At 44.3% G+C, this 21966-nt stretch overlaps 1 protein-coding gene across 7 annotated transcripts in view; it reads left to right on the top strand.

Annotated features, from left to right (window-relative positions):
• Positions 1-21966, top strand: part of GFRA1 (GDNF family receptor alpha 1) — a 239131-nt gene that overhangs the window by 60548 nt on the left and 156617 nt on the right. For 6 of the 7 annotated variants that reach the window (XM_049854962.1, XM_049854963.1, XM_049854964.1 and 3 more), the window contains exon 5: positions 10034-10048. The exons of the other annotated variant lie outside the window; for it this stretch is intronic. In XM_049854962.1, coding sequence (XP_049710919.1) covers positions 10034-10048 — 15 coding nt within the window. The remainder of the gene's footprint in view (positions 1-10033; positions 10049-21966) is intronic. 7 annotated transcript variants of the gene reach the window in all.

Genomic DNA, 21966 nt, shown 5'->3' with positions numbered 1-21966 from the left:
TACAGATGGAGTCGAAAGAGCATCTTTCAGGAAGTATATTACCAGGGGTTGAGGGGAATTGATTAAGAAGGCACTATAACCTTTAAGGTTTCAGATGGTTTATAATTTATCTGTAATGGGGAAATACTTTACCACCAAGATAATATCTTAGGATAAATTTGAAATCATCAGTCATATTATGGACGTGTTTGTGAATGTACAGGAATTGCAGGGAATGGAATTTTTTTCTGTGAATGTAATTTAGTGTGGGTAAGGTGACGAATAAGCTATATGCAATAAGAGCCCATTTGATACAATGCGTGTAATTTTAAACTTCAAACCATCATGTTTTAGAGCTGGAATGGGCCTGAGAGATCATTCAGTACAAATCATTTTGCAGATGGTAGAACTGAGTCCCAGAGAAGGTGGGTGGTTTTGCCTACAGTGAAGACTAAGCATTAACTCCATTGCTGTCGAGTCGATTCTGGCTCATAATGACAGCGTGTGACAGAGTGGAACTGCCCCATGGAGTTTCCAAGGAGCACCTGGTGGATGTGTACTGCCAACCTTTTGGTTAGCAGTCGTAGCTCTTAGCCACTACGCCACCAGGGCTTCCACAGTGAAGACTAGGATCCAGATATCTAGACTGCTGTGTTTAGAGATACTTTAGAACAGAAGGCTTGATACCCACGGCTTGCGTTTAGGGTTTGCCAAGTGATTTTATGTCATTTCTAATCACAGCTACAACATGATTTCTTCTGAAAGGTGGGACGACTCTTCAGACTTTACATGCGCTTAATAAAAATACTTCCTGTGATTCCAAATTAATGCCCATCTCAGCTGTTAGCCAAAAGGTGGGCAGTTTGAATCCACCAGGCATTCCTTGGAAACCCTATGGGGCAGTTCTACTTTGTTCCATAGGGTCGGTATGAGTCGGAATCAACTTGACAGCAAGGGCTTTGGGTTTTTTTTTTTGGTAAGAAGTTTAGAGGAATTAGAACACTACTATTTGTTTTTTTTTTTTTTATTATTTGTTAGCCTCTTCTTTTGCTTGGGCTATTTATGAGGCTTCGTATGATTTCTCAGTTAACTGATTTGAAAGAATTTAGAGAAAGTCATGTATACTGGTCTTTTTAAAGAAAAACACTGGAAGCTAGAGGAATTGAGTTTAATATTGTTTCATATCATAGAGGTTTTAATAATGCAGTCTAAAGTATTTGTACATGAATTCATTAAGCCCAGATTAGTCTTATTATAATTACTCAAAAAGTAATTCAATTTAAGAGAAAACATCTTAAATGGATATAAAATACACTGTTAGCTGGGAAGCCATACTGTTCTACTTTATCAGCTCCATAAAGTACTAGCAGATTTGAACATAAGTTTCCCAGTATACAGAATGCAATCATAAAAAGTATTATTCCTAAATCTATTTTTTTTATGTTCCTTCAGTAGTTAAGAGCTTTATCCCTCTGTGCTAGGAATGAGATACACTAGGAATAGAGTGTCATAAAAATGTTGGGGACTTACTAGCTTGCGTCCTTTGCGTTGCCTTCCCTGGTCTGTGTGGGCTGATGCATTACACGCATGCGGACTAAGATTGATGTTGGCTGCACATTGCCTAAAAAAATGTCGCAGGAAGATACTTCAGGGCTCTTTTTTTTTTTTTCCTTTTTCACAAATAAAAGACATGTACTGAGCACTGTGTACCTTCAGAGGTATGACAATGACAGACAAAGGGTTGATCTTCATTTTTTACATGACAAAAGGGGAGGGGAGGCCAGGAGCAAGGAAGACAACAAAACTTTACCCAGCCCGCATCCCAAACGAGACAGAAGAAAAAGGAGGGTGATAAAGGCCTTGGCATTGAGGGCTAGAAACTGAGGAGCCACTAAACCTTCCGCTTGGTCTTTAAAGCTGTTCCGAAGACTCATGGGGGCTCTGCTTAGTTTGAGCTGCCTGAGCGTGCCTGGAGGAAGTGGGAGGGTTGGGGATATTGGCTGAGTGGCCACAACACTGCCCCAGCTGTCTGGCTTTGGAGACACAGAAAACTAATCATGGCCCCGGTATGGTGCCACTGAGGCCAAGCCGGGGCTCCGGAGCCGTGGACTCTGGCTGCACTCCAGGAGAGCACAGACCTGCACCTGCACAGGAAGCTTGTTGTGTTCAAACTTGAGCTAATTTGTTTAATTAAGCAGTGGAACCCTTTTCTCAGGCAGATTCTCCATAGAACCCCATGAAGCTGCAGAACAGAGGGTTCTCTTTGAAGCACTGCCAACTCAGCTGCCCCCCTGCAGTCCCTACCTCTTTGAGCCTTGACCTACAGGAAGCTTGGCTTAAAACACTGATCAAAGCCCAGGGCAGGGCTGGCTGAGCCCCTTCAGTGGTGGCCTGAGAAACAGAGACAGGTCCAGAGGAGAAAGGGTATGTCACAGAGGTACCAAAAACAGAGGCCAAGCTCTGGGACTGGGTTTCTGAAATTCCTGGTTCTAATCACAACTCCTGAGGTCATTTAAGGAACCCTGGTGGCACAATGATCAAGTGTTCTGCTGCTAACTGAAAGGACTGCAGTTCGAACCCACTAGCAGCTCCGTGGGAGAAAGACCTGGTGATCTGCTCCCATAAAGATTACAGCCTTGGAAACCCTATGAGGTAGTTCTACTCTGTCACATAGGGTTCGCTGTGAGTTGTAATTTACTCGGCAGCACCTAACAACAACAACAGATCAATTGGTGTTTGAAGGTAGGTTGTCACTAGAGCGTAAAAATAACTCATTGTTGCCCTTTATTGTTTCATAAGAATAAGGTAATATTGGGATTGACTTTAGAGTTTCTTAGGGAATGTAGCTACATGATGACAGGCCCTAGATAGGTCATTAGGTTTTTTACATAGTTGACAATAACTGTTTGTTGAATAATATTACTACCATTTATAAAAGATTTTGTGTGTAGTAGTTGTTGTGTACTTTTATATATATTCCTCATTTAGTGTCTTTAGCAGTTTATGATGCAGGACAACATTTAGCTGTTATTATCTGCATGTAACTCATGAGAGAAACCCAAGGCTTGGGGAGGTTACAGAAGTTTCCCAAGATCACACAGCTGGTCAGATGTAGAACCAGCTCTGACTCCAGGACCTGAGCTTTTTACACCCTGTTCTGTTGCTTGCTATTATAATAACATTAAATTTTATTTATTGAACATGTTCTATAAACTAGCCACCACGTGCTAACTGCTTTACCTATATGATTTGGGTTATTCTTATAGGAATGCTGAATGATGAGCTTTATAAATGAGGAGATTGAGGCTGGGAGAGTTTAGATAACTAGCTCAGTATCATATGGCTGGAAGGTGATTTAACTGAGAGCTAAGAGTTGAACCTAGTATTATTTGACTCCAAAGCCCATGTGCTCTATGCTTCTTAGTTAACCAATTAGATTTTCATGATCTCCCTGTGGTATAGAAAAAGCTTGTTCCTGCCATCTTCATTTTACAGAAGGTCCAAGAGGTTGAGTGATTACCCCAGGTTTCCACCCGCTAAGGAGCTGGGACCTAATTTCAAGTCGTTTGGTGACACAGCAGTAGATCATATTGGCGAGAGAAGGAGTCAACCCTTGTCTTCCTTGGGAAGCTCACGTGTCACTTTTGCACCTGGGTTTTGTCATTCTGGAGCAGAACTACTCGGGAGCACTGATATTTCAGTGAGAGGGAATGCATTGGCAGGCCCCACTTTTCAACACGGAAGAGGAACAGTTCGCTTCATTCACAGAGATTTGCAGGGGAAATATATATGCTGAATTTTAGTTACCCTTCATAGCCATGTACAGAGCTTGCTGATCATGAAATTGACTTTGGTTAATGGTGAACCTGGTCCCTATTCAAGAAACTGCCTGCTCCCTAGACCCTTTCGTTGGACCCTGGTTAGCCGCGTCCCAGTAAAATTTACAGTGCTTTCCTGTAAAAGCACTTGTACTTGAAAGAGAATTTTCTTTCTGTAGCTCAAACCACAGGAGGATTAGCAAGACAGCTGTCTCCCCAGGTGAGACTCCTTAAATGGGAGTTAAGTGCCTGCATTTTCAAGAAACTAAACTCCCCTCATATATAATTTAACCTAGAAAGGAGAGCAAAATTGAGAGAGTAGTATGATTACATTGTTTGAGAACTAGTAACTTTACCTCCCCCAGTCTTCTGGAAGTCATGCACACTTTCACTGTTTGGCATGTCTTTAATGCTGTGGGACGTGGGCTAAGTGTGATCTTGTAATAACAGTGAGGCTTTCTCTAACCATAGGTATAGACTGTGGATTGAAATAGTAAATTATTCCTAGTAGACTGAATGTGCAAGAAGACTGCTATCCAGTCTGCCTCATAAAACAAAACAATAGATAAATAAAGGAGTACCAACTTACTTCACCCACGTGGCTCTGCGCGCTGCTAATTATTAACCCGGGCACAAGAGAGAGGTTCGCCCAGAGTGTAGTTAAATCATTTTTAATAGAGGTAAACACTAGCCATGTGGACAAGTAGCACTCAAGAAAGTTTTTAATCAGCAACGTTTAGGAATCACCCAGCCTAATTGCCATAGCTTATTAATAATAATAAATAATCTAGTCTCTTTTTATGACCCCTGTCTCTGGAGGAATCCATGCTGTCAAGATCTCTGGAATGTGAATCTCTCAGTAGCTGAGGGGGAGGGGAACAAGGATCTTTGATACTTATTCTTAACTGAAGAAACTGGACATAGTGGCTCAGAAAGGCAAATCTGAGTCCTTCTTTTTTATTTTCTTCTTCCCATGTCTGAATCACCAACTTATACATGCCCTTTCCTGTATTTATAGGACCAGAATGGCTCCAGGGGGTGGGGTTGGAGGCTGGAGAACAGGCTTTCTTTGTTCACTTGAATGACTGGGTTGAGGTTTTCTCCCTGGGGAAGTGAGTATGAGCAGAGGTTTGTCTGAAAGAGTTCATTTCCTCTGCACAAATGTCCCTGGTGTCCTCTGGGCTTAACCTTGTTGTGGCTAGGGTTGGTGTTGGCTAGATGACTCAACTCCCAGCTCTACTTCTATACGATTTCTGATTCCTGTGAGAACAAAGAAGATGGCCCTGAGTCTTTTTTGTTTTTTTGGAGTAATCTCCCACAGTAGGTGATGAAACATTGTTGGCATAAATTATTTAATTTTGCCTTCCCAACACCATGGCCAGGGTATTAGAATATGCACAAGTCATGGGCAAGGACACTCAAACCCAGAGAGGGAAAATGATTGACCTACAAATAATTATTTGTAGTTGGTTAGTCTGAAAGGAAAATATCATACCTATAGTTGAGGCTCTTTGATTCTTTATAAGTGGTTATTCCCTGTGGCTCAGGGGGATGGTGTAGGGGGAGGAGGCTTGGACAGCAGAGTAGGAAATGGTAGGGGTATTTCTATGGCTAATATCCTCTGAGGTCCACAAGTTTTGTTGCAGGTAAAATGTAGTCAACCAGCAGAGAAACCACCTTCTTCTTACTTATTTTTCGTTCTTCCAGCCATGAATCATTTGAGCCTGAGTCTGGAAGGCTGTTTCAGTCTGGAAAAGTGGTATTTTAAAGAAGGTACCCAAGCCATTATTATACAGAGCAAAGAGCTAAATGATGCTAAGGATGGAATGATTTATGCCACAGACCACAAAAGACAGAAATTTAGAGTGTAAATTACAAGAGTGCTCATGTGCAAAATTGTTGCAATATTTATATGAGTGTTTATTAAAATTTACATTTGAATAAAAGGTGCAAAATGTAAATGAAGCTGGAAAAGATTGTTTTAAAAAAAACTAGCACAGTTTATATGAAAACTGAGAGAGGTTTTTGGAAGAGAGGGTATTGTACTCTATGCAGATTTGTCCACTAAAGCGTGAAATATACGATGGAATCAGAAGGAATAAGGTCACCCAATCCCTGCCTGAATTTCCTTCCTCCCTGCCTGCTGATACTTCCCAGTGATTCAAATCAGTGCTGAATTTTGAAGGAAGTTCTCTCTGTCAAAGGCCATGGAGAGGAGGTTGAGGATTCTGGACAGATGTCGAGACGGGATCCGTATTTGAAAGGCTAATCTTATTTCGCTGATGTTTTCAAGGGTGGAAACTTTTGTCTGTATTCATTAGAGGAGAATGATAAATCTCTAATTTGTACTTTGCTAATAATAGGAACGTGCTTTTGTGCTTCATTAAGGTTAAATGAATCTTGTGTAGTCCTGGCTCAGATTTTAACTCCATTTGTGACCTTGAGAAAAATTTCAGAGTTCTCTGGGACTCCGTTTCCTCACCTGTTAAATGAGGGGATGGGCCAGATGAGTGGTAAGGCAGTGGAGCCCTCTCTCCCGCTGCCCTGTTGAGGACCCACGGGGGTGACTAAGACACTCAGCTTTTGTCTTTAATTAGGATAGGAGCTGTAATTGCAGCTTGCACACATCACTGTAGGAGCATTGAGGCAGAAACTGAGTTTTCTCTGTGTGGGGATAGGCTCTACAAAGACTTCACAGTGGCAGTGACATCTGAAGCCTGAGTAGACAGGCTCCTACAGGAGTGCAGACCTTCAGAGGGTGGGTGGTTCTCACCATGCATACCAGGAAGCGAATGCAAGTGAACTGGTGTACTTAGGGAGCTGCACACGTACCTTCTCACAGTCCCTGGGCAGCATCAAGGGACTGGAGGTCAGCAGCATTCCACTGCTGTGTCAGAATTTGTACTAATGATGAATTACTGGGCTTAGCGAATAATACAGAGCCTGTAAAATTAGAGCAGAGTCAAGGTTGTCCTGTAACAGCACCAACATGGTCCATTCACATCCCAATTGGCTTTGTTGAATGAAGAGAATGGGGTGGTATTTTAGCCAGCTCCTGGGAATTGTGAGTCTGCCGTCTGTCTTACCTGTGCCACGGCCCTTGGCCTGGATGTGCCCTTGGGAGTCTGTGTATTGCATGTGAATGACACCCCTCATGGAGGTCATGTGTGTCCCAGTGGAGTGAAAACCGCTCCCGTGGATATGCTCTCCTTGCAGCCTGTTAACCTCCCACGGGCATGTTTCATCCACACCATTCATGGGCCATTGGCTCTTTGTGGCCTTGTAGGAGCTGATGCTTCAGCTGTTGATGAAGTACAACGTTAGATGTTGTATATGTATGTATATATATGCGTATATATGTACACATATGTATTATATATATATAAACCAAATGTGTGCCATTTAGTTGATTCTGACTCATAGCGACCTTGTAGGACAGAGTAGAACCACCTTATACGGCTTCCAAGGAGCTGCTGGTAGATTCAAACTGCTGACCTGTTGGTTAGGAGCCAAACACTTAACCATTGCACCACCAGGGCCCTGATGCTATAGTTCTTATTTATTAGCTTTTCAAGATGCAAATAACTTTAGTTTCAAAATTTAGATTATCAATGTACGACATCTGCATTGTTCAAAATTAAAATTATACAGAAATACCACCACACCACCAGCTGTCGCTGAGTTGACTCTGATGCATGGCAACCCCATGTGTGGCAGAGTAGAACTGTGCTCCACAGGGTTTTCGGTGGTTGTGATTTTTCAATAGATCACCAGGTTTTTTTCCTGAGATGCTGCTAGGTGGATTTGAACCACCTACCTTTCTGTTAGTAGTCGAGGACTTAACCATTTGTGCCTCATGATATTCAAAGAAAAAAAAAAAACCCAGATTCCATCACCTGAAGGTAAACATTTCCGTGACCGTCATCACAGAGCTTTGTTCATGTAGCTGTGCACAGGCATGCATGTACATTAATGAGTTCAGGATATATGTTCCATTTTGCTATCTGGTATTTTCACTCAAATGTAACCAAAGGCTTTAAATAATCATTCTAAATGGTGCACCATAATCCATTGCATGATATGTTATTTTTTGTTTGGTACCCTATTGGTGAGCAATTAGGCAGTGTCTAGTGTTTTGCCACTATAAATAATGCCATGATGAACATACTTGTAGACTTCTTTTGTGCTTTTAGTTATTTCATTAGATTAAATTCCTGGAAGTGGTATTGTTGGGTCAAGGAATGCATATTTGACATTTCCAAACCAAACCCATTGCCACTGAGTCGATTCCAACTCATAATGACCTTGTAAGACACAGTACAACTGCCCCGTAGGGTTTCCTAGGCTGTAATCTTTATGAAAGCAGGCTACCACATCTCTCTCCCATGGAGTGGCTGGTGGCTTGAACTGCTGACCTTCTGGTTAGCAGCCCAGCACTTAACCACTGCACCACCAGGGCTCTTTCCATTTTTGTACAGGCCATCAAAACTGTTGTCTAGAAGTCTCATACTATATACAATCCCAGCAGCGGGGCAGGAACTGGCTCACATCTGTGCTGTCTGTATCCATGTCCGAGTCTCTGGCCTTTCCAAGTTACTGAATGACAAAGTACAGGCAGACAAGGACACTTTGGGGGTGACTGAGGGGTGATTGAAGCAAGGTGAGCCTGAATGCACATGAGAGATGTCGAAAAGTACCTGGCATATGTACATATGTCATCAAAAAGTATGTATGAAAATGTTTGTCACAATTCCTGACTGTGAAAGACTGAAAACAATCTGGATGTCCATCAGCATTAGAATGGAGAAATCAGTTGTGGTGTGGTCACACAGTAGAATACCACGCAGCAATGAGAATGAATGACCGACCACGTGCTGTGGCAGGGATGACTCCCACAATCACTGTTGAGCAAAGAAGCCAGGCGTAAAAGAAATGCATAATGTGTGAGTCCATTCATGTACAGTTAAAAAATGGGCAAAACTAATGTATGACGTTAGAAGTCATGGGAGTGATTACCCTTTCGGGGGATGTTGGTGACTAGCGGAGCACAGGAGAGTCTAGGGACAGAAAGTTTCTTGATCTGGATGCTGGTTATGCAGGTGGGTCCACCTACCTGTATGATTACAATTTGTGCATTTTACTGTAAGTGTTATGTTCCAATAAAAAGTATACTTAAAAAGAGTAATGGGAAGGCCAGGTGGCCAGATCAGCTCAGCTGGATTATGTGGAGATTTCCATTCTTTCTCTGCTTGTTGGGGCCATGCATCCCCCAATTTTTCCAAGATTAATTCTTCCTCATTCTTGAGGAGTCAATTCCAAAGTCACTTTCTCCAGGAAGTCCTCCAGGACTCTCACTCTGGTTCAGCATCTGCCTGTGCCCCATGGACTCTGCATTTACTCTCATGCTGTGTTCTCTCTGCCTGCCTGGTAGGTGCATGCTTCTCAGAGCCACACGTGGTGCTTGGCATAGAAGAGCTTCTCAAATGTTTGTTGAAAAAAAAAAAGGTTAATATTGTTTCACCTTTTTAAGCAGATTTTGACCTAAGATTTAGTATGAAGACTTGATATTATTAGTTGTGGGTTATAATGTAGAGAATTCATACAAAAGTTTTGTTTATATGATTTTAAGTTGGAGCTTTAGTGTATTTATAGGTGCTTCCTCTGTTTATTCTCTTGGTATTGTTTATTTATAAACTAAGTCAGGCAGCTTAGCAGTGGGTAAGCAGATGGTTACTGGAATCAGACATACCTAGGTTCAACCCTGGGTCCATCCCTTCCTCCTCTGTCGCATTGGATGAGTTATTTAACCTTCTGGAGCCTCAGTTTCCCCGTCTCTAAAATGAGGATGATAAATAGGGTTGTTGTGAATAATAAAAATAATCATATTAATAAAAGTTGCCAAATTTTGCATGTTTATATGTGCTGGGCACTGTTAAAATGTATGACACAATTTGTTAATCTTGCCAGTACTCCTGTCTATTTTATAGGTTAGGGAGCTCTAGGTAACAGAGTTAACAAGCGTAGAGCCAGGATTTAAGCCCAGGAAGTCTGACTCCACAACCTGAACTCTTAACCACCTCCTGCCTTGTTAAAGGAAGTACTGTCCATAGGTGCCCAGCAGAGTTAGCATCTGTTAGCTGTGAATATCATCACTGTCACATTCAACATCATTATTAATATTTTTTCTTCTCTCTCTCTCTCATTCCCTCCTCCCTGTTTTTCCTCTCTCCTGGCAGATGTTTTTCAGCAAGGTAAGTCTCACAGCATACTGTGGCTTTTTTATTGGCCCCGCTCTTTTGGGAACAAGGGTGTAGTCTGTTTGCAGAGGCTATGGGGTTTACATTCTCTGTGGAGATGTCACGTGGCCTTTGGGGGACACTATGAGGACAGTGGCCTGAGGTAGCCTGAAATGCCATCAGCCTCACTCAGCCTCTGGTATCCAACCTCTGCTTCTTCCTCTGGATCACACTTGGGTGTAGGGTGGGGAACTAGACCACTGACGTGGGGTGGCTGGGGAGAGGTCTGTAGCTGGGCCCCTGGAAGGGGCAGGACTGACGTGGGGCTTGTAAGGCTGGTAAGGAGCAGGTGTCTCTGGAATGTGTCAGGTGGAAGGCCTCTTGGCAGTAGCCTCCCAGCCTCTGAGTCATCCTGTGGGGCTCCCGTATCAGGGCTGGCTGCTGCTTTGGGTGGGCCTCCATATGACAGCTCAAACACGTTGCTATTGTGGAGGTGTGGTCAAGACCATGGCCGCCTGGTCACTTCGTGCCCTTTAGCCCAGCTGTGACTCACCCCCTCCCAACTGGGCCTATGACAGGGCCAGATGTGGGTGTGCAATGTCTTATTGTCCCACCACCAGTCAAGGTCATATGTCTGGGGAGCTGGTGACAGAAAGCCTGAACCCAGACTGCGTCTCCCGGCCGAGCTGGCGGCGTTAACACCCCACCGTGTTTCAGTCTGCCATCAGGATGCACCGCTACTGAGCTCTGGCTTGCAGGAAGAGACTCACAGGTCATGGCACGGGCTAACCTGCTAGACGCACATTAAGGGGGGCCACCTTTTTGCTTTTTGCCGTCACAGTTTGAAACGACTTGATAAAAGTGGCAGGGCATAACTGTTTGCATTCAAGCTGGGAAAGATATTTGTAACACCCGTCTGCTATGCCTTTCTTGAATCCAAGTCTGCCTTAGAATAAAAAAGACTGGTTTCAAAACATATCCAGGCATTTCAGAAATAGCTTCCAAATAATCTTCCAGGCTTGATATTTTCACAACTGTTATTTCACCCTAAACACGCAGAGTGTGTTACGGGGAATGTCTGTCTGCTCCCTCTGATAGAAGTGCAGTGTGGGTTACAGCCATGGGACTGTAGTATTGTCTTTTGAGTCTGGAGTCATAGACCTACATCTATAAATAATTCATAAATCCCAACAAGCTATAAGTAATAAGTTCCATTTGGCTAGAGACTAAGAGATGAACAAAATTGAAAAGGTGCCGTGTCTGTTGGTGTAATGAAAGTGCGGCTGTCAGGGCCTGTTGCTACCGTAAGATTTCTGCCTTGACAGATTGGGGGTTCGGTGGGATGCTCTGGGAGGAGAATATTTTTTCTATGAATTAGAAAGCCAGCACCACCCAATGCTGAATTGCGTTTCTCCTCCTGAACCATGAAACATGTGAGCTTAGGTAGCCTTTCTAAAGCATGTGTGGCGAGGCTTCTAGAGAACAAGGGAAGAGGCTGATATCAGCTGTGGCTTTTCCGGGCACAATGGTGAGAGTTCATGGTGTTGTCCTGGATATCAGAAAGGCTCATCAGACCCTCCATTTAAGTTGGCCTCCTTTGTTAATCAGCCATGCCATTCAGTGGATGGGATTTGCCTGTCAGTAACAATGATAGGCAGAGGAAAAGTTGTAATCATCTACAAATCACTGACTATCCAGACTTAATAGCATTTGCTGGAGATGGAAGCCGCTCGCTCGTTGCCCTGTATGATGGCGTGGTGCCTACTCCCTTCTAAGATTTTACTAGGATTTCGGATGGAGAGAACTGAACTCACTTTTATGAATTATTACACGGCTCTGACCTTATTGGATCATTTCGTATGGAGACACGTCTCTGAAATGATGGCATAGAACTCACCAGCCAGTACCCCCTCCTCCCCATGCCTTGCTTTTGTTTCTGGGCCATTCTGCCTATGAAATGAATGCTCAGTGAAAGATACAGCCGGTGGCAGTCACATCAGACCAAGACGGAATGTTCTGTGTCTTGCAGGCAGGATCTAAAATGTGATCCCCACAACTGCTTTGGTGGTTGAAACCCAGTGCCAGAATCGTGCCTTTAACTGGCAATATGGGAGTGATGCATTGTTCTAGAAGGGAACTGGCAGAAAACCATGTGGCTTCAAATGAACAGATGCCACTGGGCTAGCCCCTGAAGCCCACCCGCACTGTGGCGACTCTGAGTGGCTCTGCCCTCCTGATCATAGTGTGGCATCCAGGCCCTGCTTGTTTTGGCATGGCCAAGGAATCTCAGGAAATTGTGGGGGGTGCTGCTTTGGAAATGTGTTTCCTTCGGTGAGGATCTGAGGCCCCTTTGCCCAGAGGAGTCCCAATGTTTGGGTTGCTGTGCGCTGTGGCAGGCAGAAGAGGGAGGCAGACTTGCAGTTGACAACATCAGACATTCTCTGAGGAAACGGGAGTTATTTCCTGTGGATTGCATTATCTTTTATTTCGCTACAGATCAATCTTGTTATAGTAGGTGACAGCGCTGTGGCTACTGCTGGGTTTTTCTCAGCATTATCTGTGGTGTGTGCACGCAGGAGTGTGTGCCTACCCTGCTCCTGTGCCATTTCATAGCTTATTTCAGTTCTTTCATCTGTAAATGCCACTTGCTATGGTGTGGAGATCACCACGTATGAGGACAGCCAAGGACTTGTGGGGCCCACAGCAGGGCCTTTCAAAAGTGTGAGTTCCAGGGCCGTGGGGCCAAGTTTTCAAAGAGCCTTTAATTGACCCACATTTCCAGGTAACCACGGAGCTCACAAGGTGTTGGATGGCTCTCAGGAATTCCGACGTGCCACACAACTGCTCTTCACAACATCGAACGCAATTGAAAATGTTGTCTGTGCACACGTGTCTAGAATTTTGAGTTTTAGAGCACTTTTATACCAATTGTTTAATAATGATGAAGTGAGGACCACACACGCATGCCTCATTTGAAGTTACTGAAGCACCTTTTGAATGCTCCTCCATAGGCTGAACCTTGATTCTGAAATTGAATAGAAAACCTGAGTGAGTGGCTCGGTAATCAGAGCAATACCACTCAGCAGGACGCTTTAAAGCCCAAGTGGGTACAGTGTAAAGATCTCACCATTGTGTTAATTCTCTGCTCTGTGCTGTGAACTGAAGTCCCTTAAATACGTGGAGCCCAAAGACCAGAGCTTTTTTTCCCCAATTCTCACCTGGAGCTGGGATCTTGCTAAAGGAAAGGCTTCCCCCCCACCCCCGCCCCCAGCTCTCTAACATCGTACAGTCATTTATTCTGCAGCCAATAAATATGTGCCAGGTACTTTCTAGGCCTTGGGGATAAGGAAGAGAAGACAGCAAAGGCCTCTCTTCTCATGGAACTTCCAGCCTAGGTTGGAGAGATACTTGTTAGCCAAGTATGGAAATAAATAATTTCATGGAGGAATAAGTGCGGTAAAGAAAATAACACAGGGTGATGTGATGGTGGCTGGGAGGGCCACTTTAGGTGGGGTGACCAGAGATTGACAAGAAGGACCAGCTACTGGAGGACCTGGGGGAACAGCAGAGGGCCTTGCAAGGGAAACATCTTAGGTGAGAACCCCCGGATGTCCCAGAATAGAAGGAAGCAAGTGTAACCGGCACTCCTGAGTGAAGGAGAGAGTTGAGTGACAGGACCCAGAAGAGGAAGGCAGGGTGGTAGTCTAGGGTGAGAGCAAGGAATTCAGTGGTGGGCTTTAAGCAGAAGAGTGGCACTATCATTGATGGCTGTGAAAATGCACAAGAACGTGCGTGGAAAGTAAGGACAGGGGCTGAGTACTGAGCGGGCTCAGGTAGGGCTGGGATGGGGCCCTGTCCCCAGGCCCTGAGCACTTCCGTTGGTGGGTGTCTGCTCTCCTGGGCAGTGGAAACAGGTGGCCCCATTTTCAGCCAGCTGGCCTCTACTAGGTGCCCACTTTGTGCTTGCTTTGCCTGTGGGGAGTCTTGTGCCCATGGCTTATGTCTCCTTTCCTGGCAAATGATGCTCATTAAGGCTGGCCCCTGACTCTTGGCGACCCCAAGCACAATGGAATGAAACTTTGCCCAGTCCTGTACCATCCCCATGATCGGTTGTGGATAGGACCCTTGTGCTCCACAGGGTATTCACTGACTGATTTTCAGAAGTAGACCACCAAACCTTTCTTCCTAGTCCTTCTTAGTCTCGAAGCTCTGCGGAAACCTGTTTAGCATCGTAGCAACATGCGAGCCTCCAGTGACAGGCTGCATATGAGGTGCATTGGTGGGAATCGAGCCCAGCTCTCCTTCATGGAAGGCAGGAGAATTCTACCACTGAACCACCACTGCCCTCTGTAATGCATACCCACATACATATATGTGTGTGTGTTATATGTATCATATGTTAATGTATGCGTATAAGTTGTTTTAAATCTCAGTGGAATATGTTGGAGAGGAAAGGTAGCAAGTCCAAGGTCTATAGTCAAAAGTAGTACAAGGAAAGGCGGTCCTAGGGTTGTGGCTTGTGGCCTCCTGGAGACCACATGCCCATCTGCCACAGGAAGCCATCCCCAGCTCCACAGATTGAAGCTGGGCAGGAATTGGGGCCCAGGGGTGTCAGTTCCTTGGGATTTTCAAGAGAAGCAAAAAATCTGGGGTTGTATGTGAAACTTTATTATTTTTAAGCTTTTAATAAAGCTTAAAGAAAGCAACTAAACCTAACCGTGGTCAGAATGGCCTCTAACTTCTGGAAAGATTGGTGGACAATGCTTAGGAGACCTGGGCTTTGCTCCCGGCAGGGTTGCTCCTAGTGTGGGGAAGCTTAGGCCAGTTGTTTTGACCTCTGGCTTTAGCTTTCCCGTCTATAAAATGACCCATTTGGGCTTCCTGCTCCTGCCATCTTGAGAATTTTTATGTGGATTTCAGTTAATAAAGTACAGAAATACCCACAATGTGAAATTCCCATGCTACAGGATTTGGTTCTTCTCTAGAGACCTTGGGTGAAAGCAGAGGAGTCCCTAGTGGCTGAGAATTAAGGTTAAAAGAATGTGGGTTTAAAAGTGCAGCCTACTCACATGGCCATTTTAAAACATTGGCTCTTTCCCACATGGATTAATACTGGAATTCAGAATGGATGGCATTGCTTTCATTAATTTGAAGAGGACAATAAATCATAGTTTGGCTTCTGGCAGCCAAGCCAAGCCTGTTAATTGTTGGGGTGGGCTAGTGGTGACAGGGGACCGCTGCCATTTATAACATGTTTGACATAAGCGCTTTTTCATGTTTCAAACTTATTGGTCAAACTGCTTGGACTGGATTGTAGGTTTTTCCCAACCAGTTCAGAAGCCCCATCTATTATGAAGCTATGACCCCTTCTCCATGAATTATGTTCCCCTGATAATGTTATACACTATGAAATTTTTTTTTTTTTTTTTGATGAGAGTGGGATTTGGGTGAATAAATTAAATCTATTGTAACCATTTCTAGGTAAAAGTCCCGAGTTGTCTTATGATGGTTAACTAGTAAATGAGAAAAATGCATTAGCATTTTTATGGTGGAAAGTGGTTGGTTCCCTGGCCTCACTTCCTATATGGTAATATTTACTGTGTATGTAAACCATCTCCCCATTCTGTCCAGAATCAGTAGAATATTCTGAGTCACATAGGAAATGCATCCATCTTTCTAGCACAGACGGAACAACGTTACCATTTAATTTTAAATAGATTCACTTTGTGTGTGTGTGATGTATGAGGAAAATGATAGCCGTATTTAAATAATCACATTCTCTGAGGAGCTTTATTACATTCAGTGGGGGCTGTGCAGGGCCGCCTGTTCCCTGCTGGGTGACCTTGAACAGATTTTTCTTTGGAGCACATTAATTGTACGCCCTCTCCAATCCCAGGGCATGAGTTTGGGGTGGTTTTAGAGCCTCTCATCCTAGTAACTTGTGTTTCAAAATTGCTAGGTCAGGCTGGGGTAAACTTCTAGATGCTTCTGTTAAGATGGTTGCTAATAGGAAGAGCAATTTATACTTTTTTATCCTATTTGAATGATAATGATCATGTCAATGCCAACATTTGTGTGCCAGGCATTGGGCTAGGCACTTTATACATGTTTTCTCATTGAATCATCCTCCAAACTTTATAACCAGTAATCCCACTTTACAGAGGAGAAAACTGAGGCAAAGAATAGAATTATCTAGGGTTAGTTATATAAATAGTGGGAGAGCCAGGATTTTTTTTTTTTTTTTAATTAGCAGACTTTATTTTTTTAGAGCAGATTTAGGTTTACAGAAAAATTGCCGAGATAGCACAGGAAGTTCCCGTATACCCCTGTAAAAGGGTGCAGGAAGCTCCCGTATACCCCTGTAAAAGGGTGCAGGAAGCTCCCGTATACCCCTGTAAAAGGGTGGTTACAGTGACAGTAGTAGCATCAGAACCTGTCTAATTTCCGGTGGGGATGATAATCAGGGTCAGCCCAAAGCTGATTCCCATGAGGTGGAGATCAGACATACTTCCACTCTCCAAACTTTTTACCAATTCTGACACCAGCTGTCCCTCCGATAGCACTCTGTACTTCTTTGCTGAATTGGATAATCCGTTGCAATGGCCACAGAGAACTCACAGACTATACTTAACAGTTAAGTGGTTTATTAAGGAACAGGGTATAACTCAGGATCAGGATCAGGAAGCATGTGGACAAAAGTCTTGCTTCTTCAGTGCAGGACAGCTCTCTCATTTCCTCTTGACAGGACAGACCTCCTCTCAGCCACCTGAGGACAGGTTCCTTTTGGCCCTCTCAGGACAAACTCCTCTTGACCTGGCCACCTGTGATCACCGACACTGCCACAGGGCCCCTTCTGAGTCTCTTCCTGTCTTCAGTGTTACAGACCTTAACTTGTGTTACAGCTCTTTTAGGAGGCCTCTTGCCTTCTCTCTTTCTGCTTCTCCTGCTTCCTGTCTGCCTCCAAAACCTCCATGGGGCTGGCTGTATATATACATAAACTACTGATCAACTTCAAGACATGGCTCTCTCACCAGGGCCTTGAACTGACCAGTCCTTTCTCAGTAGGCTACAGACATTTCATTTGCATAGTAGGCTATAGGCACTCCATTTGCATAGTCTATTGACCAATCCCTGCAAGGTACATACTGATCACAGGGCAGGCTGCAGCCCAGGATCAGACAAAAAGTATCAAACCAAGTTGTTTACAGTTTACCCAGGAAATGTAACAAACCGTGGGGTATAAAACTAAGGCAAAGATAACTCCTCAGGGCTTAGTGGGAAAATCTCTTAAGCTGTTTTTCCAAAGAACCAAGGAATTCATTTCACCACACCCCACACCCAGGTTTCCCTCTTGTTAAAATCTTACATTAGCCTGTTGCCGTCAAGTCGATTCCGACTCATAGCGACCCTATAAGACAGGGTAGAACAGATCCATCGGGTTTCCAAGGAGCGGCTGGTAGTTTCAAACTGCCAACCTTTTGGTTAGCAGCCAAGCTCTGCCACTAGTGGCCTTCATAAAATCTTATAGTAGTGTGATAAATTTGTTAAAATTAATAGCTTACTACTGATACATTGTTATTAATAAAGTCCAAAGCTTATTCAGTTTTCCCTAGTTTTTTTTTTTAATTGTGCTTTAAGTGAAAGTTTACAGTTCAAGTCAGTTTCTGATACAAAAACGTATGTTGTTGTTGTTGTTAGGTGCCATCGAGTCAGTTCTGACTCGTAGTGACCCTACGTACCACAGAATGAAACACTGCCCAGTCCGGTGCCATGCTCACAATCGTTATTATGCTTGAGTCCATTGTTGCAGCCACTGTGTCGGTCCATCTCATTGAGGGTCTTCCTCTCTTCTGCTGACCCTGTACTTTACCAGGCTTGATGTCTTTCTCCAGGGACTGATCCCTCCTCACAACATGTCCAAAGTACGTAAGACACATTCTCACTGTCCTTGCTTCCAAGGGAGCACTTTGGTTGTACTTTTTCCAAGACCAAGAAAAAAAAATTATACACACATTGTTATGTGATCCTAATTGCTCACCCTACAATGTGACAGCACACTCCTTCTCTCAACCTTGTATTTCCCATGTCCATGCAACCAGCTCCTGTCCTCCTCTGCCTTCTCGTCTCGCCTCCAGATAGGAGTTGCCCACTGGTATCATGTATAGACTTGAGCTAAGAAGCACACTCCTCACCAGTATCATTATATGTCTTATGGTCCATTCTAATCTTTGTCTGAAGAGTTGGCTTTGGGAATGGTTTTAGTTTTGGGCCAACAGAGAGTCTGGGGGCCATGACTTCTGGGGTCCCTCCAATCTCAGTCAGACCATTAAGTCTGCTCTTTTTACTAGAATTTGAGGTCTGCATCCCACTTTTCTCCTGCTCTATCTGGGATTCTCTGTTGTGTTCCCTGTCATTCCCTAGTTTTTTTTTTTTAAAACCTTGTCATTGTGTGCTGTTGAGTCTATTGTGACTTATTGTGACTCTATAGGCAGAGTAGAATCTCCCCATAGAGTTTCCTAGGCTGTAATTTTTATGGGAGCAGATCTTCAGGTCTTTTCTCCCATGGAGCTGCTGGGTGGCTTTAACTGCTGACCTTTCAGTTTAGCAGCTGAGCACTTAACTTGTGACACAAGGGCTCTGAGTTTTTGCCTAGTGCCCTTTTTGTGGTCCAGGATCCCATCCAGGATCCCACATTACATTTAGTCATCATGTCTCCCTCCTTAGGCTCCTCTTGGCTGTGACTGTTTCTCAGACTTTCCTTGTATTTGATGACAGTTTTGAGGAATACTGGTCAAGTAGATTGTAGGAGTACTGGTTAGGTAGATTGTAGGATGCCCCTCTTTTGGAATGTTTCTAATGTTTTTCTCATGAGTAGACTGAATTTATGGGTTTTGGGGAAGAAGAACACAGAAGTAAAGTACCATTTTCATCACATCGTATCAAAGGTATCAACATGACTTGTAACTGTTGACATTGACCTTGATCACCTGAGTGAGGTAGTAGTTGTCAGGTTTCTCTACTGTACAGTTACTCCCCCCTCCCATTTCCATACTGTACTTTGAAAGGAAGTCACTGTGTACAGCCCACATGTAAGAAGTGGGGAGTTATGTTCCATCTCATCGAGGGCGGAGTATCTACATAAATTATTCTGCACAGCAGATTTGTCTCTTCTTCTCCATTTATTAATTTATTTAATCATTTATTTATATCAATATGGACTCATGAATATTTATTTTATACTTTAGATTATAATCCAGTACTCCTTCATTGATTTTGTTGCTCAAATCATTCTAGCTTTAGCCACTGGAAGCCCTTTCAGTTGGCTTCTGGTGACCCTTTGATATACCCTCATCAATTTTTGTTTGTTTTGAGTACTTCCTTACTTTCTGATACTAATTGGTGTATATACACATCTGTAAGTATTTCTGTATGTAACTAGCTATATCTGTATCGGAACCCTGGTGACACTGTGGTTAAGAGCTCAGCTGCTAATGAAAAGGTAGGCAGTTTGAATCCACCAACTGCTCCTTGGAAACTCTATGGGGCAGTTCTACTCTGTCCTTTAGGGTCACTATGAGTTGGAATTGACTCAGTGGCAACTTTTTTTTTTATATATATATATATATTTATATTAAGTTAGACAGGAGCTGTTACCGATGTCTCTAACTCTATTCCATTACCACACGGATCAGTCTAGCTTCCTGCCCTCGCTTCTCTGTAAATTCCCACTCCAATACTGAGAAACCTGAGGCAGGATTTTGAACCCAGGTAGTTTGACTTCAGGACCTGCAATATGCTGTTCTGGCTCTTACACAAGTATTTTTGTCTACCTCCAGTGGCACACAGTCACAAAGCCTTGACTTTCCTGAGGCCCAGCATAGTTAGGTTCAGAGGGATGAGTTTTTTAGGAGCCCTGATGGCACAGTGGTTAAGCACTCAGCTCCTAACCAAAAAGTCTACAGTTCAAACTCACTAGCCACTCCTCAGGACAAAGATGTGGCGGTCTGCTTTCGTCAAGATTACTGCCTTGAAAACCCTATGGGGCAGTTCTGCTCTGTCCCAAAGGCTCGCTATGAGTCAGAATTGACTTGAGGGCAGTGGGTTTTGATTTTGATTTCCTCTGCCTCTACACCAGACCTAGGCTTATACTCACAACCCCTCAACCAGTCCCAGCTCCACAAACTTTTAAGTAGGTCTGCCTTATCTAAAGCAGAGGCCGTATTGCAGAGGGCCTTGTTTCTTAATGTAGTCATTTACACTTTATCTTAATAGCCTGGGTAAGCCACACATGGGAGGCAGGGTTATAACAACTGATCTGTTTATAATATCCCAGCTAGTGAGTGCAGAAAGCCCCTTGCACCTTCCTTAGATTGATTGCTGCTCATTGGAAACAAGGTAGAGCCATCCTTTAAGCCACCAAGTTTGTCCTGGGGACAGTAGGAGGCAGTGGGGTATTTACTGGATGTGATTGGCTGAGCATATTGGTGCCTGGGCTGCACCCAGCTGCCAGCATTCCCCAGCTCCTCCCTGTGACACCCTTCCCAGATGCGGTGCTGATGGGCAGTCCCCTGTGGGAGAAAGATGCTCTGAATTGGAGGCCCACCGGCGATGGCCGCATTAATCAGCTGGCAGCCGGGGTGTCTGCAGAGACAGGTGGCACCCATTTTCCAGTTCCCCCTGCTACCTCCAGTGCACCTGATCCCCTCCAGCCCAGCAGTCAGGGGATGGAGCTGCGTGGACTCGTGATGTCAGGAAGCCCCACTCCCACTGTTTGTGGGTTCCCAGAAACCACAGAGCATTGTGAACAACTGTAGTTGACCCATCCAAATGTTTTTGTTCATAGCTGAAGCAATCTTTGGGGACGCATTTTGCCAGTCGATAGAAATGTTTTCCTTGTCCATAAGAGTGAGTTTGATGATGCTGTCCCCTGCAGGTGGCTGGATGTGGGCGCTCATTGATAAGCAGCCTTCTTCTAGGGGACACAAAGGCCAGACCTCCTCCACCTGGGGCCCGCCCCCATCCCCTATCTCACCTTTGTTCATCCCGGTCGGGCTCCAGCAGCTTGATCCTGATTCTTCAAGATGCTCCTCCGCACCTATGTGACCTCGGGTCTTTTGATTCCTCAATATGAAGCTATCTTCCCCTTTTCAGCAGCCCTTGTCATGTTCTGCACCCACCCTCAGAAAAGTGCCTGGGTTCTGCTGTCATGGTGGCTGTCGGGGCTGGGGCAGGTGGGTCTTCAGCCTGACCACTAAAGCTTCCAATTAGGTGGGGGAGACGGACTTTAATTTTCTCATGTCTCCCTCTAATGTCTTATTGGTATGATATTCATAACCATCGTGCCAACATTTTACCTTGAGATAATTGAGATGGTGCCACCCAGCTTCACTTCTAGATATGCCCTAGCTCCTGTTTACCCTTCAAAACGTAGCCCAGGTCCTCTCTGCTAGGCTGCCTCTGACTCCTCCCAGGGGAATTCTGCCTCCACTCTGGAATTACCATTGCCTCCCTAAGCCTCCACCAACACTTCTCTCACACTGCGTGATGATCTGCTTGAACACCTGCCTTCCCTCACCAGAGGAGCTCCTAATGAGAAGGCAGTATGTCTCTCTATTTTGAATCCCTAGCACTGGGTGCAGTGTTTAGCACATAGTAGGTGCTCAATGAATATATGATGAATGAAAGTGGAAAAGAGGTAACAAGTATAGGTCCTTCAACGTTGGTGAGATAGAATGCTGGCAGTGTGGCAGTATAGATAGTGACGCTGACAGTCAAGCCAAGTTGTTTCTGACCCTTGACATCTTTCTCTATTCTGTTCTCCCACCAGTGTTTTTTGGGGGAATCAGTATTTGGATCTAAAATGACTTCAGCAATTATTTGTCTGCTCAGCAAGGTTTGAGCAGGAGTGGGGGAGATGTAGCAGACACTGCCCC

The sequence above is a fragment of the Elephas maximus genome, chromosome 16 (genome assembly GCF_024166365.1).
Source record: "Elephas maximus indicus isolate mEleMax1 chromosome 16, mEleMax1 primary haplotype, whole genome shotgun sequence".
Lineage (NCBI taxonomy): Eukaryota > Metazoa > Chordata > Mammalia > Proboscidea > Elephantidae > Elephas > Elephas maximus.
The sequence above is the reverse complement of the archived record's forward strand: the minus strand, read 5'-3'. Positions and strand labels throughout refer to the sequence as shown.